General features: G+C 36.4%; 1 protein-coding gene across 3 annotated transcripts; it reads left to right on the top strand.

Moving 5' to 3' along the window:
- Nucleotides 1-7,256: 7,256 nt before the first annotated feature.
- On the top strand, nucleotides 7,257-17,871 carry LOC143885790 (amino acid transporter AVT1I-like). 3 transcript variants are annotated; one of them, XM_077389852.1, is made up of 3 exons: nucleotides 7,257-7,398; nucleotides 15,972-16,579; nucleotides 17,312-17,871. In XM_077389852.1, the coding sequence occupies exons 1-3, from the start codon at nucleotides 7,332-7,334 to the stop codon at nucleotides 17,822-17,824; spliced, it is 1,188 nt and encodes a 395-aa protein (XP_077245967.1). In that variant the 5' UTR covers nucleotides 7,257-7,331; the 3' UTR covers nucleotides 17,825-17,871. The 3 variants fall into 3 exon arrangements, with proteins under 3 accessions (XP_077245967.1, XP_077245969.1, XP_077245968.1); XM_077389854.1 differs by lacking the exon at nucleotides 7,257-7,398 and adding an exon at nucleotides 10,205-10,240; XM_077389853.1 differs by lacking the exon at nucleotides 7,257-7,398 and adding an exon at nucleotides 10,248-12,192.
- Nucleotides 17,872-19,235: the final 1,364 nt, after the last annotated feature.

The raw sequence follows: 19,235 nt of genomic DNA, 5'->3' as shown, positions 1-19,235 counted from the left end.
TTACTTTTCCCTGTATGCCCTTGCATCTGCACGGGTTTCTTACTAGTGGGTCTGTCTCTCTCTCTCTCTACAGACACACACACACAGATATATACATATATATATATATATACATATATATATATATATATATATATATATAGAGAGAGAGAGAGAGAGAGAGAGAGAGAGATCTGCACTAAGTTGTATTTATTTAGTTTTTTGTTATGTATTAATAAGATAACATAAAAGTAGAAACCCGACCAAGCTGTTCCATATCATTTTCTAATGCAAAAGACATAGTGATACCTCAATGGTCTTGACTGCTGGTTTATTGATAATCTTCAGTAGCCGCTCAATCTCCAAATCTTCTTCTTTGGACAGACTTATGCTCCCTCTTCCTTCCACTACATTGCCATTGATAGAAAGAGAAAGTAGTAGAAAAAGTAGCAAAAACATTTCCTTCAAACCCAGCCCAAGATTAAGAAACTCCTCTCTCAAATCCATTGAAAAAAAATTCCCCACCTCCTTTTACATAGCATGGATTCCTTGTATATTTAAGGAAAAAAATCCCCCATTCTTTAAGAAGAGATTCACAATTACTACTGGGAGAGAATAAAAAAGTAAGGAGTGATCCCTCAAGATAACAACAAATTAAAAAGGAAATAGACTTACTAAAAGAGAATTAAAAAGGAAGGAGTAATCCAACAAGATAAGAGGAACCTAAAATGGAAAGAGTGACTCAGATAGATTGGCATCAGAGGTGCATGGAAACAAATTGCTGCCTAAAAAAATCAAGGGAAAACTACTAGAAACCCCCTAGTTAAAAACATATCTAAAAGAATCCCCTCCAATTTTTCATAATTACCAATGATACAGTTTTGTGCCTAAAATTGCTGAAATACAGGTGTGACAATCCAAGAGGGGGGGGGGTGTGAACTGGTCAATTAGAAAATTTAGGCTTAATTAAGGGAGATTAAAAATTAATCTTCTAATTAAGCACTAATTAGTCTAACCCTTGTTAAAATATGTATATCAATAAAAGCTAGGATTTAGACTTTCTAATCATGCACATTTACTAACCCTTGTTCAAATGGATAACATAATGCAATTAGGGTTTATTACATTTAACACAAGCGCATTTACTAACCCTTGTTCAATTAAGGTATAAACACAAGTAAGGTTAGAGATTACCAATCACCACGCGTGCAAGAGAAGGAGAGAGAGAGAGAGAGAGAGAGAGAGAGAGAGAGAGAGAGAGAGAGAGAGAGAGAGAGAGCACACCACAATGAGGACACCAAAATTTTATAGTGGTTAGGTCACAACTTGACCTACTCCACTCTTCCAAGTTTGGCTCCTTGGTTACTCCACTATGGTGAGATTTCAAGCCTAATCTCGAAGCTCTTACAATAAGCTTTTCCATTCTCAAGGGCCAAAGTGAAGCCCGTGGCACGAAGCCTTGGCAAGGGAGTCAAACCCTTGCACATGATTCACCCTTCTTCACGGGCCGAATCAGAGACCCTTTTTTTCACCATTCTTTATGGGCCGAAGAGGAGACCCTCACATGAAGACCAAATAAAGAAAAAAACTCTCTTGCCTCTTAATAGGCGGATTACAACATTGAAAGCTTACATTCACTCCAAGAAATAAACAAATAAAAGCCCTATGGAGTGCCTCTTGATAACATGTAGAAATGGAAGATCAAAGAGGTTTTTAGCTTTTGAATTCAAAGGTTGAAGCTCAAAGAGAAATGGGATTTGATCTTTCTCAAATGTTCAAAAGCTTGTGGAGATAGGTTTTAATCATGTATATATAGAGTATTTGAAAATATAACCGTTTGGTGTAAAACTGTAAATATTTGGCTTTAAAAAGTCAAGCAGAAAATACCCCAACGGCTAGTTTGCTCGACCACGGCGGTCGATCGGGCTACATCGGTCGCCCGCCCATATCGGGCACCCTACTCTATTTTCAAATTTCTTACCGTCGCGGTCGACCAGCGAGGGCTTACTGTTTGCTCAAAAAATTTGGCTCAAAAAACCTATCTCGGTCGACCAACCCACGGCGGTAGCCCGCCCTAAACCTAATTAGATTGTTCTGTTTGAAACAGAAATACATCCGCTGTCGCCCGGTTTAACCCGGTCGACCGGCTCGATAAAATTCGAGATGGCCTGGATTTTCAGGTTCCATCCCGTGGTCGCCCGGCGTAGCCCGGTCGACCGGCCCTGAGTGAAATTCCATTTTAACTTTAAAATCCAGGAGCTTTTGGGCAATGGTCTTTGGGCTTAAGCCCAAGGTTTTCGAACACATTTTTGGGTGTGTTGATGGTTTTCAAAAATGTAAAATGTTAAGTATAAAAATCATTTGAAAACCTTTTGAAAGTGCATTTAAACATAAAATCAAGATGACTCCAAATACATTCTAAAAATAAGAACCTTGAGTCTTCTTGGAATGTCTTGGCTCCTTTGCACTTTCTTGGACTTCTTCAGCTTGAGTGAACATCTTGAACTTTGTCTTGGCTCTTGTGACATGTCCTCCAATCTTCAATGCATGTTGAGGTACATGAGGTGTCACCATGGCATGTTCAACTCCAAGCTCCTTCTTGACACTTACTTAGGAACTTGTGGGATCTTCATGTTGAGGTTCTTTACTTGAGCATCTTCAAATGAGGATGACTCCAATGTAGGTGCAAGCTCTTGGTTCCTTTGATCCTTGATCCACAAGTCATGTGTGGTGAAGAGTTGTGTAATGACGATTATGACATGAAATTCATGTATTCAACACAACACCTCAAAGCAACACATCAGTCCATAAATGCTAATCAATTTAGTTTGCTAGCATCAAAACAAGAAGGTAAGGTGAATGATTAACCCATGGGAACCCTTGGGCTTACAATAGCTTTTATTTTTTTCTCCTACGCATTATACACTTCATTATATTACCCGTAGAAATCCCTAAAATCTCTCCTCGAACAGACTATTATTATTCAAAAAGTACTATCTAGACCACACCGTAGGATGATCCAAACCACCCATTTGATGAGCCACAACGTAAATAGATTGTGGCACAAACATCACTTCCAAAGGATGATCCCTATCGTTAGATCTATAGCAATTTTCAAAATATGCAGTCCCTCTATAGATCACAGGCTTGGGATTATCTAATGGCAACGATTTTTGGGCCACATCCTATTTACCTTGTAGCCCATCAAATGGATGGTTCGGATCATACACCGGTATGCCCATCAAATGGATGGTTGGGTTATACTACGGCCTGCCCATCAAATGGACAGTTCGCATCATCCCACCGTACGTCACATACAATACTTTTTAAGAAATAACGGCTTGCACCATTTTTATCTAAGGGGTTTCTAATAGTTTTCCAAAAAATTGATTTGTAGGGCCTTGTAGACACCCAATTTTGTCAAGGTGGAACTAATGATAGGTTGTCGCCAGGAAGAGTCTAATGACAAGTCCCAGAGCCCTGTTGTCTTTCGCTCAATCTCTCTCTAGATTATGAAACTAGGATAATGTTTCAAAAATGAACTTTACCTCGGAGGTGAAACAAAAGCCCGTCTTTACATGGTATCCTGCCTTTCACGGCACGTCCAAAAAGTCTGTTTCCACACGACCTTTCATCCCGAGAAGTTAGCTTTGGGTAAAAAACATTCGTGTTTACCCAAAAACATTTCGTGTTAAAAAAACTACTGATATTAGGTTCATTGGAATCTCCTCGGAAGGAGGATTCCAACGGATCTGACCGCGTGAGATTGGGAGTCCAAACGGAGGAGTTACGGTCCGCCGAAACTTTTCGAAAATCCGTCAAAAGAGATGAAAAATCACATTTTTCGAAGCCAAAAGGACGAAAAATCACATTTTCTAAAATCTTGCCGACCTGTCAGTGTTAGGGCCCAATTCACAACTTTCGAATTGGGATAACTCCTAATTTCGCAGAGCGCAAAAATTTCGCACTCTGTGAATTTGGGAGTCGACCCCCTACAAATAGGGGGTAAGAGTAAATCAGATTAAAAAGATTTAAAAACGGTTTAAAATCTCTCTGGTTAGTTTTTAACCTCTGGTTTTTCCCTTTTTTGGTTCTTTTATCATTAACTCTTATTTAACTAATATTTGTTGTTACCCGCTAAAACTAAAAAACTAAACAAACACTCATTCAATATTATATTCATTGTATCTTATTAGTCTCTCTTTCTCTATGCATAGTAGAGACCGAACATAACTAGATTAGAGATTAGATTGATGAATGCATTGTTATTTGATTATCTCATCATTCTTTGAGACATATAGCTGCTTATTCCTAAAACTATTACTTTGTTAAATGAGTACCATATTTATTTTCTAGCAAATTATGACAAATAATCAGTTTTTTTTATATGTAAGTACGTGTACGGGGCGTATCTCATAGCATCTTTCCTACAGTCATGTGTCACTTTGTTAAGTTCCGTGCCTAGCTATTTTACAAGATCATATTTCTTTTAAAATGGACACCATAACCCCTCACCAACTGTATTGTGGTTGGGACGTTGCTCTACCTGTGGTTGGGAGGTTGCTCTACCTGATCTAATTGTGACAAGCTCTGTATTCATTATCTACATATAGACCTTGCTGCATGGATACATGCTTACCATTATAATTGGCTCTCATGTCTCAAGTTATATATAAACATCATAAACCTAATTATTGACCATTTAGTCGCATTGAACTCATATACATCCATTCTGTTAACAGTATGAGCACATGATGTTGCTGGACTTGCTCAAGAAGGGCCATCTAGAGCCGAGAAAAAGATCGGTCGAGGGATCCATGCATTCCAAATCCGCGATCACCCCCTGTTCAAAAGCCATTGCTTCTTTCTTATAAGGGAGGATGGATTTGTTGATGATTTTAGCTTCCGGAAGTGCATCGATAAGATAATCCCCTTGCCGGATAACATGAAGGCGCCTGGAAAAGGAGATGCTGATAAGAAATCCCATGGTGGTGGCCGTGGCGGTGGTGGTCGTGGAGGAAGAGGTGGGCGCAGCAGTGGAAGAAAAGGTGGGTTCAGAAAATAAAATTCTAAGTGTTTATTCTCAGCTATGGGTGGAACTATATAGTTGAGAAAAACAAGTTTTTTGATATGTTATATTACTTGCAAAACCTATATTTATACACAAATTTGGACTGCTAGAATTGCTGATGACTCAAAAATAAGTATAAAAGATTTGATTATTACTTTTTATGTTGGAGGCTGGTATTGTTTACCCATACCAGGTTTTTTGTTTGGAGAAACTGTATACAACTTGGGAGAAACTTACATGGGTGGTGTCGTCTGCATTTATGGGTGTCAATACCAATCCCATTGCTTATTTCAATGGGCTTAGATAAAGGAAAGATTATATTCTTACATCAGAGATTTGGCAGCCATGAAGGCCACGACCATATTGTTTCTTTTAATTTTTGCTGGGGATGTTAGTTTTTTGCAATGACATAGGGTATCCCCACCTCATTTTTTAGGGCAGGACTATTCCCTACGGATGCGTGCAATCACCCGTAAATATAAAAGCATGGTTGTCTTATCATTTCCCTTAGTTATTTATTTTTTTAGCGTTTTCTCATACTCTCCTCAGTCCTTCTCAGGTCTCTCTCCCTTTGCCGCCCTTCCAAGCCATTGGGTAAGATATTTCATGGAGAAAGCTTTTGTTGTTGCTAAACATGGCCGTTTGGTTGGATAACCTGTCACCTAAAAAGAGAGGAAAAGTCCTTGTTGGCTCATGTCCACTTGTATTCTTTCCCTTGACAACCAAACACCCCTAAATTTGGCTACATTTCACTTTCCTTTTCCACCCGAAGAAGACAATCAAACAATGCCAAAATGAGTTGGGAGATCATCACAGGCGTAGATGTCTGTGATGTCCATTTGATTGTGTTGCTCGATGATCTGGACCATTCATCTGATTGGCATTACGGTACAAAGTCCACTGCTTTAACTATGAGATCGGTTTGATTGAACTGAGTAGGCCTCCTACTAGTCTTTGAACCGTGCCTATTCATGGTATGGTCCATGGGTGCTACCATCTAAACAATATGTAACCTCACAGGGAAAACCCACTAAAACATTTTGAATGGCAAAATATGGTAGTAGTAAATATAGTTTTGCTGGCAGTTGTAGAATATAGGCAAAGAATTTCTGCATGGAAGCTTTTCTTTAAACACTGGATAAAGAGGAACTAAGATAGTGGTGCCCACATGAATACAATTCTTAGCCCTTTCATAGATGGGCTGTGCCCGAAAATGAGGACTGTTGGATGATCCAAAACCCTTCAATTCATGGAGATTTAATTATGTCCTTCTTTGTTGGATGCCAATGTACTGAAAGCTACTCAAATGGAAGGTTTTAGATTGTTTCCATCGCCCTGATTTTGGGGCACAACCTATTTACATTGTGGCCCATCAAATGGATGGTTTGGATCATCCTTTGGAGTTGTGGTCGTACAGTAACATTAAGGCCCAATCGTAGGCCCTACCCATATTTTTCAAATTGAATTGTACGGTCCACACCAGAGGATGATCCAATCCGTCCATTTAATGGCCCATAATGTACATGTGTTGTGCCCCAAAATCATTTGCATAGGATGATCACAACCCTCCAATCTATAGAGGTTTCCATAATAAGCAATTTCTCTTTAAATCTGAGGGCTAGGATCATCATATGGAAATGGTTTTCTGGGACACAACCTATTTATGATGTGGCCTATCAAATTGACGGCTTGGATTATCCTATTGTGTGGGCCATATTTCATTTTTAAAAAAACTGGAGAGAGAGAGAGAGAGAGAGAGAGAGAGAGAGAGAGAGAGAGAGAGAGAGAGAGAGAGAGAGAATCAGCCTTCAGTTTTAAAGTTTCTTTCTTACTTTTACACTTGGGGGGAAAATATCAGCTTTCAGTTTAATGCTTGTTTCATACTCATGTTCATTTTTAAAAAAACTGGACGGGACCTTCAGCGTAAGGCTTCTTTCTGACGCTTGGAGGGAGAAATATCAGCGCCCACTCAATAATGCTTCTTTCTTACTCTTAAGCTTGCGGGGAAAATATCAGCCTTCAGTTTAATTCTTCTTTCATACTCTTGTTCGATATAGTAGTAGATTCGAACCGATCACAAACAAGACGTAACCATGTTATACTTAGTGAGGAGTGTATCCATATTAGCCAGCCTCTCCTTCATCCATCACACTATCAATCCCAAATCCTCCTTCATCCATCACACTATCAATCCCAAATCCTCCTTCATCCATCACACTATCAATCCCAAATCCTCCTTCATCCATCACACTATCAATCCCAAATCCCAGAAGCTGAGAAAATGGCGAATGAACAGCCAACCACTAGCTTTATCCCAACTCTCCTTGATGGACTCAACGCAATGTCAGGTCTCTCTCTCTTCCTTCCTCCTAATAAAGATTCCTTGCTTGTCTTCTTCATACTTCTTGCCTTAGTCATTTTTTTGTAAACAGAGAGGATAAATGTGGTAATTTAGATAGGACTGCAGTGGCATTCATTTTTTGAAGTTCTTAGGATAACTGGCATTTAAAAACAAACAACAAAAACTACAGGGACAGAGTTATATTCTCTGATGTGTAACTCGTAGTTCTCATTTTATTTCTGCTTTAAGTTAAATTCTTAGGTAATATTAGCATTAAAAGAGGTTTCATTTCACTAATACCGCTTAAATTCCTATCAATTTGCTTATTTTTCAGATTGTTGTTGGTGTATAGTAATAAACGTTACAGATTTTTGTGTAATTTCATTTTCGGTGCTTTGACCTCATAGATGTGTTTTTAGATTTCATGACCTTGCTTTGATTTCGTTATTATTTGTTGAGAAATAAGGTAAAATAGCAAAGATTGGCTTAGGAATACATGTTTTAGTGTTGAAATATGAAAAAGTAAGAGAAGGTCCAAGATCTTTGGTTAAGTTAAATAATAGGAAACTTTGCCATAAAATTTGTTATTTCCTCTAATATAATGAAGTGTCTGCTCTCTTCTTGTGGAATGTTTTGTTTTAGGTTGGTATTGACTTTCATGATTTCTTAGACTCTTTTGGGAATTAAGTATATGATAGTAAGAGCACAAGGCACAAATGTCTGCAACTTCTAGATTATTATATAATCTATGATTTTAAAACTCACCACTTGTCAACTTAGATTGAGAAATTTATCGCAGGAGTTACACATGTTCCTATTTGTGGGGCTTATGATGTTCTTGTTTGTTGGGGCGTATGTATGTATGTTGTAGAGAGAGGCAAGAAGTCGTTTACATAAATTGGGTCAACAAAAAGTAATGTGGAATGAAGTTTTGGCATGCCTTGAGGTCCAGCTCATGAAAAAGAAAGTAGTTCCTAGTTACATTGTGAAATACTAATGTTCATCTTCTCCATCAAAGGGTTAATGTAATGTTAACATTTTACAGTGACTAATTAAACACAGCTGAAAAGAAAAAAATTCCATTGTCAAAAGGTTAGGGATTGTCAGATAGTGTGCCACATTACAAAGGAAACCACCTTTTCTCAATATATGCAATAGACTATAGAAACCAATGATACCTTAAAAAATATTTACATCTCCCCTTTTACCATTTAGTCGACCAAATCTGTTACATACCGGTCAATATGGTCTCTTAGATCTAAAAGAGAAAAGACTAAAATTCTCTATTCTATAAAATTGATCTTGTGATCATTCTTTGGAGCTATTTACAACAACAATGCTCAAGCTAATTGATAGTCAAATCTCCAGCTCATGAGTTTCCAAAGTCATTCTACCAAATCGATCAGTTATATCTGGGATGATGATACATTCTCAAATGTTGTGAACACCAGCGCGTGGGGGGTAGCCAGAGCTTGACAAAATTCATGTAGTACAGGGTACAAATGGAAGGTATTGTGACATAAACTTCTGATGGAGAATCCAGGACACTGAAACTATCTCAGTTCCTACGAGAATATCTAAGGCATACGAATATTAATGGTTGCTTCTAATCAATGAGAGACTATAACTAAATGTAGATGTCAACGAGTAAATAACTAGCATGAAGTGAGGGAACTGTCTCGTATCCCAGTGCCATGGCTGACCAGTACAACACAAGTGCTTCAATACTTGACCTGCAAAGTATAATCCTGAAGACAGCAAAATTCTGATAAATATGTGTGTGTGTGTGTGTGAACTCTCGAAAAAAGTCTATGAGGTAAACACTGCTATATCACGAAGACCCCCCAACTGATGAAGGGTCGCCTATCTGATAGCATTTATCTTGCGATGAGAAAGGTACTTTAAGTGTTGCCAATTGTCAGTAGACGATGAACCATGTCCTTCGCAGAGGAATTTGTAATCACAAGTTAGCAAGCAAAGATAACGGAAATTATCATTCTGGATACCGAGTATCTCAGTGATCAAGTAACCACCTAGTAGAACACATGGGATATGCTCGATACAACCCATAATATATAGATATATCCATCCCAATAAATACAGATGAAGCTTGGGTTCCAAATCAGGCTACAAGAATGGTGAAGAAATGTGGAGAGCCAGCAGGCATGTGCTGTCTTCTGATTCCTTTGAGCGTAACAGATTTTCATGGCTACAAATGCGAAAACAATTTGTGAGAAGCTCACCAGCTTCTGTAATAGTGGACACATCCCTAAATACAAAAGGAGAAATTACCTATGAAGGGCATCGGTTTCTCCATAGATGGCCATGGGCCATGGCCCTAAAGATGAGAGGAAGAGTGACATATTTATTTGAGAAATTGAGGACATACCTAAATCCAAGATTCAGGTAAACTTAATGATGAGGATATGGACTTACATGACTTACATGATGTAGCTGAAGCAAAGGAAGGGGAATATTTGAATGAGAGGGAGCATCCTAAAACTTTAAGAAGATCCGAAAGATTGAAGAATAAAGCTTCAAAAGATAGCTAGTATGGCTGTTTTGCATAATCTGTAAATAGTTTATGGTAGGATTGTAATGAGAGTGAAAAAGGAGGGTGAGGATGTGTCAATGAGATGCTTGACATGTGTACAAGGGACCACTTGCTAGTCTCATGTAGCATTGACATGTGGCCTAATACAGCTGTCCTTGAGCTGTCAAAGATGACAGGTGGCAGCCATTGGTAGGTTCAAGGATCCCACCTCCCTCCATAAATAGAGGAGAGGGTCTCCATTTGAAGGACTGATGAAATCTGAGAATTTAGAGTTGGAGTAGAGGAGTAGAAGAAGGTATGGATTGTAAGATTTCTTCACTCTTTTTGTTTCCGGTTTGAGAGTCAAACATGGAACTCGAATTGTCTTCTTTGCAAATTTCCATTTAAGCTACTGTTTTGTAAACCTGAATATCCAAGCTATAAGTACTCTTTGTGTTCTTCCATTGCTTATCCGTGTTTTGTTCCCAAGTAACTCTAAGATCGAATGAAATGTGAATGTCTGATAAGGAAACAAATTCAGAGTCCGATTGAGCAAGCTACTTCTTTGATCTTAAACTCTTTAAGTTGAAATTCTAATTCCTACTCGATCTATTGCTGATTTTAACGGATCCACATCAGACGTGGTATCAGAGCTTTGAATTGAGAAGAAATTTCTATTTCTCTCTGATCCTAAAGTGCTCGTTTGATAGTTTTTGTTGCTATTCTCTCCAAAATTTTCTCTCTCAGTTTATTTCTCCTAATCTTGCTCCAAATACTATAGATCTATGTTTTTCCTTAGTGGATGCAAATCAGTTTCTCACCGATCCAACTAGTTTCTTGTTTTCTTGTAGTACTCCAGCAAACTTCTAAATATTTTATGTTTTTTTTACTGTCTCTCTGTTCGTCCTTTAATTCTAAATCTTGTTTAGAAGTAGAGAATGAAAATTAGAGAATGAAAATTCTTCTTTTGAATTTTGCAATTCATAGATCACTATTCTGAGATTCTTGCATGACACTCCACTCTCAGATCATTGAAGACATTCACATCTAGTTTTTGATTCCTCATTTCTCTGAGTTACAGCGAGGACCAGGAGTGTTAAAAAAAACAAAGTATTGTTTCTCGTTCTTAACGGAGTTAAATTTGCAAAAGATCTTGATCTTTTGCAGATCCTGGAAGTCCTAAGCGCTGGATCTATCGAGTATTGCACAATTTCTACTAGATCTGTCACGAAGCCACTATTAGGAGAGAATTCTCATTCTTCCTTGATCCGAACGAGCAAATGCATCTCAGATTGTAGCGAGCATTGTGTGAAGCTCTGTCTTTAACAAGTCCTCTCTTGCTCGAACTGTATTTTTTTTCTCTCACTTCTCTTCACTAGATCCATCACTCTGGATCTATATTCCATAACTCAAGTCTGTAGCATTTCATTCTATCTCCTCAATTCAGAATTGAGCTTTTTCCACAATATCAAGTCTCCTTTAGCTTCAATCATTGTGGAAGAATTGTTGCTGGAACTGGAATTATGATGGCACTCTCACTGTGTTTCATTTGAAATCACAAACACGTCCTTCGGACAATCCTTCAATCTGCTAGTTACAGTATTAGAAGATATGGCACCACGCCAAACTGCTGTGTTTGATCCTGAGGAGGAGTTTCCTAACTCTTCATTTGCCGCATTGATGGAGCGGCTGCAACAGATTGAAAACCGCCAGACAGAGCAGTTTCAGCAGCTAGATCGTCGACATGAGGAACAACTTCGGGCCTTGACCCTTAACCAAGAGGAGTTAGCGGCAAAAATTGACCGAATAAGTTTACTGGGGCAATCACCAACCCCTCCACTACCTCCGGGGTTTGAGGATGCCGGGGACGATGAGGAAGAAATTAGGATTCCTATGGGACATGGCAGAGGAGGTCCCAATCATCCAAGGCGGTTTCCACCTAATCCTGAGCCTCCATTTGTTCGCTATGATAATCGGTGGGAAAATGGTATCAAAATAGAGATCCCGGAGTTTGATGGTGGGAGGGAACCCGAGGATTTATTGGATTGGGAGGCCACAGTTGAGGAGACCTTAGAGCTCAAAGATGTATCGGGCGATAAGGTCATTATTTTAAAAACCCTAGATCTGATCTTTACCTTCTTAGATCTAAGCTAGTTCTTCGTAAAATCAAAGGAGTTGGTTCAAAGAGATTCAGATCTGAGTTTTTATTAAGGCATTTCATTGATCTGTGAAAAGAAGAAAAAAAGAAAGAGAATAGCTTGATGAAAGGTACATATTGCAAGAATTTGTTCATTTATGAATTGTTTATGAGTTTTCTTAGACTTTCTCCACATGATTTCCACAATTTTATATCTCTTTATTAATCTTTTTTTCTGAAAAATTGTAAAATTTATCCTCGTTAGATGATCTCTGTAGTTTCTCATTTTTTTACTGTGAGATCTATAAATTTGTTGTTTGTTTCTACGGATCTTTGTTATTTGATTTCTACAATTTTATCTGGTTCATTAATTTTTCGAAAATTATGAGATTTGTTAATTTAAAATTCAATTATATGTTTTTATAGATCCTTATTCTACGAGTTTTTTTAACTTTCTCTATTTTATCAGTGATCTTTAATGATTATGAGTTTTGCCTGTTATAATCTACGGATTGATCATGTGTTTTCTACAGAGCATAACTTTAGGATTTTCATAAACATTATAAGATTGTGTCATATGTTTCATTGGCTAAGAATCCTGAGCTTCATTGAGATAATTCTCTTGGTTATTCTTTGATTATAAGCTGCCATGAAGATTGATCTATTTGGTTATTTGAAAATTTCTCTGTCAAATACAATTTAGAGGATTTGATTACTAGCATGGGACATGCTGCATTAGGCTTTTATGGATTCCTTGCTAAATTTTTTTGTTTTAAGTGTTCACATTCATAGATCTGTGAATGAAAGTATAGTGTATATGGATGGTTCAACCTTGTAGCGATTCCTTAGTCATTAATGGTTAGAAATCAGGTAGTGTAGTTATATAATCTCGTTGTAAAGATTGATTTGTCTATATTTTTAATTATGTCGCCTGAAAATTTTATATGTAATCCTTTAAATGTGCTCAAAAGATTGAAGAGTTTTAAACTATTAAGTTATTGCATGTGCTAGTCCTTCATTGGTTTTGATTAGAATCGTGCTATCAGTGGTTTGTTTTATTTGATTAAGAATTGCAAGTTGTTGTACTGAGTTATGTTCATTGAATTTAAGAGGCGTATGGTTAGTTTTGGTAATAACTGAGGTTAGTTTGGCGTTAGTAAATATTTTTTTTTTCAGATTTCGTTTGGGAAAATAAGTCAGAACATGTTGTTGAAATTCTTTTGTTGAAGTATATTCTTTTTGGAAAATATGTAGATTAATCATGTTTGATATATGTTCATAGTTAGCTAGACCACGAATTCTTTGATTGAAACATAGTTTTGAAAAACGTAATTATTTTTTACAGTTATACAATGCTACAATATGGGTTGGGCTAGGATAATTGTTTAAAGCTATGTCACAAATATCTCCGATATTTTCAAAATATAGGGTTTTTATCGCGATATTTTGATAAAACGACAAAATCTCGAAAGAATCCCGAGATTTTAAAACTATAGCGATATTTTCATTTTTATCATAAAATATCCCGATAATATCACGATATTATCCCGATTTTTTCACGATATTTTTATTTTATATTTTTTTTCTTAAATTTAATATTTTTATATAATTTTATTTTTACCTTTCTTTTCCCGATATAAACCCGAAAAAATTAATAAAAATTAATATATCCCGAGATTTTCCCTTACCGAGAAATTCCCGAGAATGACATTTGTGACATAGGTTTAAAGCATGGTGGTTTTAGTACTACTGGTCCATAAAGAAAAATTATGAGTCAATAGGGATGTATGGTCTGATTTTATACTCCTGTGTAGAGTGTGAACTGTACATGCGTAACTTTAGTTTTGATTTCCATCATATTCATGACCTGATTTTCTTTAAAAGAGATTTAAAAGTTTATTACTCCAAAGGGATGTTGAATAGTACATATATTGATCACATGTTTCGCTAAAAGGGTGTTGAAATAATCGTCAAGGCATAAAAATGATTATGACTGTGTTTTTTTTTTTTGGGTTCATTGATAAGACTTTGGTCGTTTTACACGGTCCATGTTTATTATTTGCATCAAATTGAAGAAAACATTTACATATGAAGTCATCTCATTTAATGTATGTTCAGAAAATACACAGGGCATGAGTCTCTTCATTATGTACTAAAATAGTCTTGAATGTCAGGATGTTATGACCAAAGTTCATCTTGTGAAAAGTGGAGATGTTTATAATGGTCAGGAGTGAGTTTATAATTAAACGATGTGAGAAACAATTCTGTTGTGACTGAGTATTCTCTTTTGAATGATGCACTGAAACAATTAACTTCATGTTTAGCATTATATTTATACAAGTATATGTGAGTCACATTTTGATTTTTTTATGAAATTTTTAAGCTTGAAAGCATTTTTGTTAGAAAAGTTTTTAGTATATAAATTGTTTTTTCATTTGGATTATATATAATTTTCTTCAACTGAACTAAAAGGAGATTTTCAGTGTATTATAATTTTAAGTAGGGTAAAGAGACTGCAACTGTTAGTCTTGTTTTGCCTTAGAATCTAATTCCCTATCCCCACATTAAATCTTTCAGTGATTTTTCTGAATATGCACAGCGTATACAATTAGAAAATAAGTGTTCTGTTTTTTTTTTTTTTTTCAGTTATATTTTAGATGATGAATCGAATAATTTTCCTCATTCAATATCATGTCCAAAACGATGTTTCTCAGGTAGCTCAGGGCAATGTCAAACATTTTTCTTGATGCAACTATTGAAGTAGAAAGGGATAATGTGGGCATTTAGTCGCTGGTATTTCTAGAATATGCCCGCTAAACAAGTTGAATTTATTTTTGTTCTCTAAAGGGAATTAAGGTCTTTTGGATCATATAAATATTTATAGGTTCAGGGTTAATAAATAATGAGGTAAAGGTCAAGATAAAAATGAATGGAAGTGTATTTTCATTTGCAGATGGCTCCATAATACAGATAAGCTCGTATCTTTGGAGTTGATAATACTGACATGACGATACAACAACAATTTTCTTAATGCTACATTTGTTTTTTTTTAAATCATTTATTTGAACAGAGGTTATTGGTTATAATGATGTCAAAAATGAAAGAAAATAGCTAAAAAGTTGAAGGACTCATTAGGGTCAAGTGACAGTTTTATTATTAAAAGCATTTCAAAAATTACTGTTTTGACAGGATTAAGAGTTGACACGTTTTCTGATGTCCCATTTAACATGTTTAGAATTAATGTTGAAAATTGATGATTGTTTAGATTTGTCTTGTATTCCATATTCAGGTTCCTTAACATTTGAGTTAAAGGCCAGTTTGCAGATTGGGTCTGTTAGGATAATCTTCCAAGATGTCTTAAATAAACAATATATAAGCGTAGTGTTGAAAAATAATAATTCAGGTTATATTCATTACTGACCCTGAGATTGTAATATTTCATATCAAGTTGTTCTCTCTACACTAGGGTGCTTACTAGCATTAAAATTAATTGGATTAACATATAACTTGCTACTGACGCCATGATAAATTGGGTTTTGCGTTAATTTTGGTGTTCAAACATTCTGAATTGGTCTTGAGTTTTGCTTCGAATGGGTCAGTATAATATGATGATAATTTCATTGCCTTAACATTTTATATTGCTTGATATCTTCAGTGGTGTTAGATGACCTTTATTATTGCTGCATGGTTATGTGTAGAATATAAGATTTACTTGTTTAGTGTTTGAAATAGTTTTGATACACAAAAGCTTTATTATTGATAAATGAATCATTCATATTCGAAATTGACTGTTGCTAAAATTTACCTTTAACCATCATAAGCAAACCAAAGCAGATGGTCTTAGTGTTGCTATTAGTTCCCTTATGCGATTCAATGTTTGAAATGATTATTGGTCTTAACTGTTTCTCAGGAGTTGGAATTCTATCAATTCCTTTTGCACTCTCAGAAGGAGGATGGTTGAGCTTGATACCTCTTTTCTTTGTGGGAATCCTTTGTTTCTACACAGGGATACTCCTAAGGCGATGTATGGATACACACCCATCGATTAAAACCTACCCTGACATAGGCGAACGTGCTTTCGGATATAAGGGGAGAGTAACAATTGTCCTTTTAACGTATCTTCAGCTTTATCTAGTTGCAATTGTGTTCTTATTATCGGAAGGTGATAACTTACATAAGTTATTTCCAAATGCAAGTTTCGAGATTTTTGGGATAAGACTTGGAGGGAAAAAAGCATTTGTTTTGCTATCTGCACTTATAGTTTTGCCTACCATACGGTCCAAGATTTTGAGTTTGCTTGATTATGTCTTCACTGGAGGAGTTTTGGTTTCTCTTATTGTGGTGGGTTCTGTTTTTTGGGCTGGTGCAGTTGATGGTGTTGGGTTTTATAGAAGAGGAAGACTCCTTAATATGAGTGGAATGCCAATTGCTGGAAGTTTATATGCCTTTTGTTATTGTGGGCATGCAACATTCCCCACCATATATACTTCTATGAAAGATAGAAGTCAGTTCTCTAAGGTAAAGAAACATAAGTTCTTTAAGACCTTTTTTAGATTGCAAGAAAAATATTTCGGACCAACAATTTTTTCTTAGAAATTTTGTCTTTCCACAATTTAGAGGGAAATGATGTAATTATGGTTAATTTAGGGAAGTGATATATCCGCCCCTTTTGATTACTTGGGACACCCAGCAGCAGTGTATCAATGACTGCAGAGGGCCTGATGTACTTCACGTCAGAAGGATTCAGTGGGTCTGATTGCCACGTACACTGCCTGCAGAGGGCCTGATGTACTTCAAGTCAAAAGGATTCAGTGGGTCTGATTCCCACGTACACTGCCTGCAGAGGGCCTGATGTACTTCACGTCAGAAGGATTCAATGGGTCTGATTGCCACGTACACTACTGCTGGGTGTCCAAAGTAATCAAAAGGGGCGGATATATCACTTCCCTTAATTTATAGGGATATTATCTCAAATTGAAGGACCCCCTGAGTAAAAATCGAACAGGGTTGGTTCAAATTGTCTTTTTTCATGGTTAAAAAATAGAAACTTTAAGAATTATTTTCTCTTTCCAAACTTTTCTCGAAAATTCTCGCAATCCATACAGGGCATAAGGTAAAGAAAAAGAAGGATGTATAATATTTCTCCAACTTTGTTTTTCTATTATATTTGTCAGTCACATCTTATAGTTGCTACCAATGTCTTTATCAATACTACTGATCTTTCCCTTGTGTTTTTTTCTTTCATTACAGGTGTTGCTCCTTTGCTTTGTTTTTTGCACTTTCACGTATGGAACAATGGCAATTCAAGGCTATCTCATGTATGGGGACAGAGTAGAATCTCAAGTGACACTGAATCTCTCTATTGGAAAGTTGAGCTCAAAGATAGCAATTTACACCACCTTGATCAATACATTTACTAAATATGCAGTGACGATTTCATCAATCTCCACTGCCATTGAAGAATGGTTTTCGATCTACAACAATAGAGCTATTAGCCTTCTTATTAGAACTCTATTAGTGATTAGCACTGCAGTTGTAGCCTTGACGGTTCCACTGTTTGGATACATAATGGCACTTACTGGGTCATTTCTAAGTATCACATTTTCAATATTATTGCCATGCATGTGCTATCTGAAGATTTCTACAGCTTCTAGGAGGTGTGGTTTTGGGTTGATGACTATTTTGGATATTTTAGTGTTGGGTTTTTCAGTTGCAATTATAGGTACTTACACCTCTATGCGAGAAATTGTAAACCATTTGTAAGCAGATTCTCATTGGCTTAAATAATTGATTACTCCTCTCTTGATCTATATCATACATGGGTAACAGTTCCATGCATTTGAGTTCCGAACCCAGTTTTATGTTCAATGTGTCTATATTGTTTGATTTTCTATATGAAGTTATCTCAGGTTTTGCGTTTTGACAAGGACTGACTTTTAAATGAATATGCACCTATCTGAACCTCTAGCTAGGTGATTTGCCTTCATCTGATCAGTGAAGACATGTGAATCTGTGATATGTTTGGCCTCATTTGATCAATGAGAATGTGTGAACCGGTGATATATTTGGCATCATCTGATCAATAAAGTTGATAAGAAACAAAAATAGGCATAAAAAGCTATGTTTCTATTTTTCCAGCTATTTTGTGATTGAAGTCGTTATTCATAATCTCCTGTGAACAAGATAAAACTGGATATACAGAAAATAGACATAAAAAGCATAAATATGCAAAAAAATTGAGGAGAAAAGCTGCTTAGCGCATTGCAATTCTAAAAAGAAAATAACATTTGACTATGATCACAAAATTTCATTTTTTTTCTCCTTAGCGCATTGCAATTCTAAAAAGAAAATAACATTTGACTATGATTATAAAATTACTTTTGGACTTTTCCTTTTTTTTTTTTCTGAGCTTCAGAGCAAAGCTATGCTTCCTAGTAACCGATGCCCGTGAAAAAGACAAAGAACATGGTTGTAAACATCGAAAAGGAAATAATGCAAGTATGATTTATATTCTAGTGCTAAGTCAGTATCAACTGTCAAAACTTAAAGCATTTATAAATCAGAGACAAAGAGAAATAAAACAAGTAGCCAAATATAATACTGATGGAAATTTCTATATATTATCAAAATATGAGTTTTTTTTTTCGAATGGGTAAGATGAGATAGTTTTATAACGACATAATAATGCATACCTTTGTTAAGATTGATATGAAGTCGGAAGCAGTCAGCATCCCTGAGAACTGTCCCCTGTAATCATCCCAAAGAGGCACAACAGCAAGGCCCTGCAAAAAAAAATAAAAATAAAAATGGACAACAGGATTCTGAAGTCAAAACGAAACACCATCATTGACCTCCAGGATCAAATTATTCAATAAAATCACTTTCAAATTAACCTTCATGAGTCTCAACAAGCAACAAGTGCAAGATGTGCTCATATCAAAGGATTGTTCAGAGTTGAACTGCTAGAGAATGAAGAGTAAAAGAGTGGAAAAAGGTGGGGCCTGTGAGCAACAATGAAGATCTCTTGATGCTACCGTCTGAAGCTGTCGTAGATGATGTGCTAGGAAAGAGGTAGCCGTGGCCTCGGGAGCATTTCTGTAAGATCTAGAGTAGAACCCTACGGCCCTGTTCATTTCAGATTCTGACAACTGATGGTGAGGCCCCAACCCAATTA

Source organism: Tasmannia lanceolata, unplaced genomic scaffold (assembly GCF_043159265.1).
Source record: "Tasmannia lanceolata isolate RefF3 unplaced genomic scaffold, GAP_Taslan_0.1 ptg000009l, whole genome shotgun sequence".
NCBI lineage: Eukaryota > Viridiplantae > Streptophyta > Magnoliopsida > Canellales > Winteraceae > Tasmannia > Tasmannia lanceolata.
Note: the sequence above shows the minus strand (reverse complement) of the source record. Positions and strands in the feature narration are given on the sequence as shown.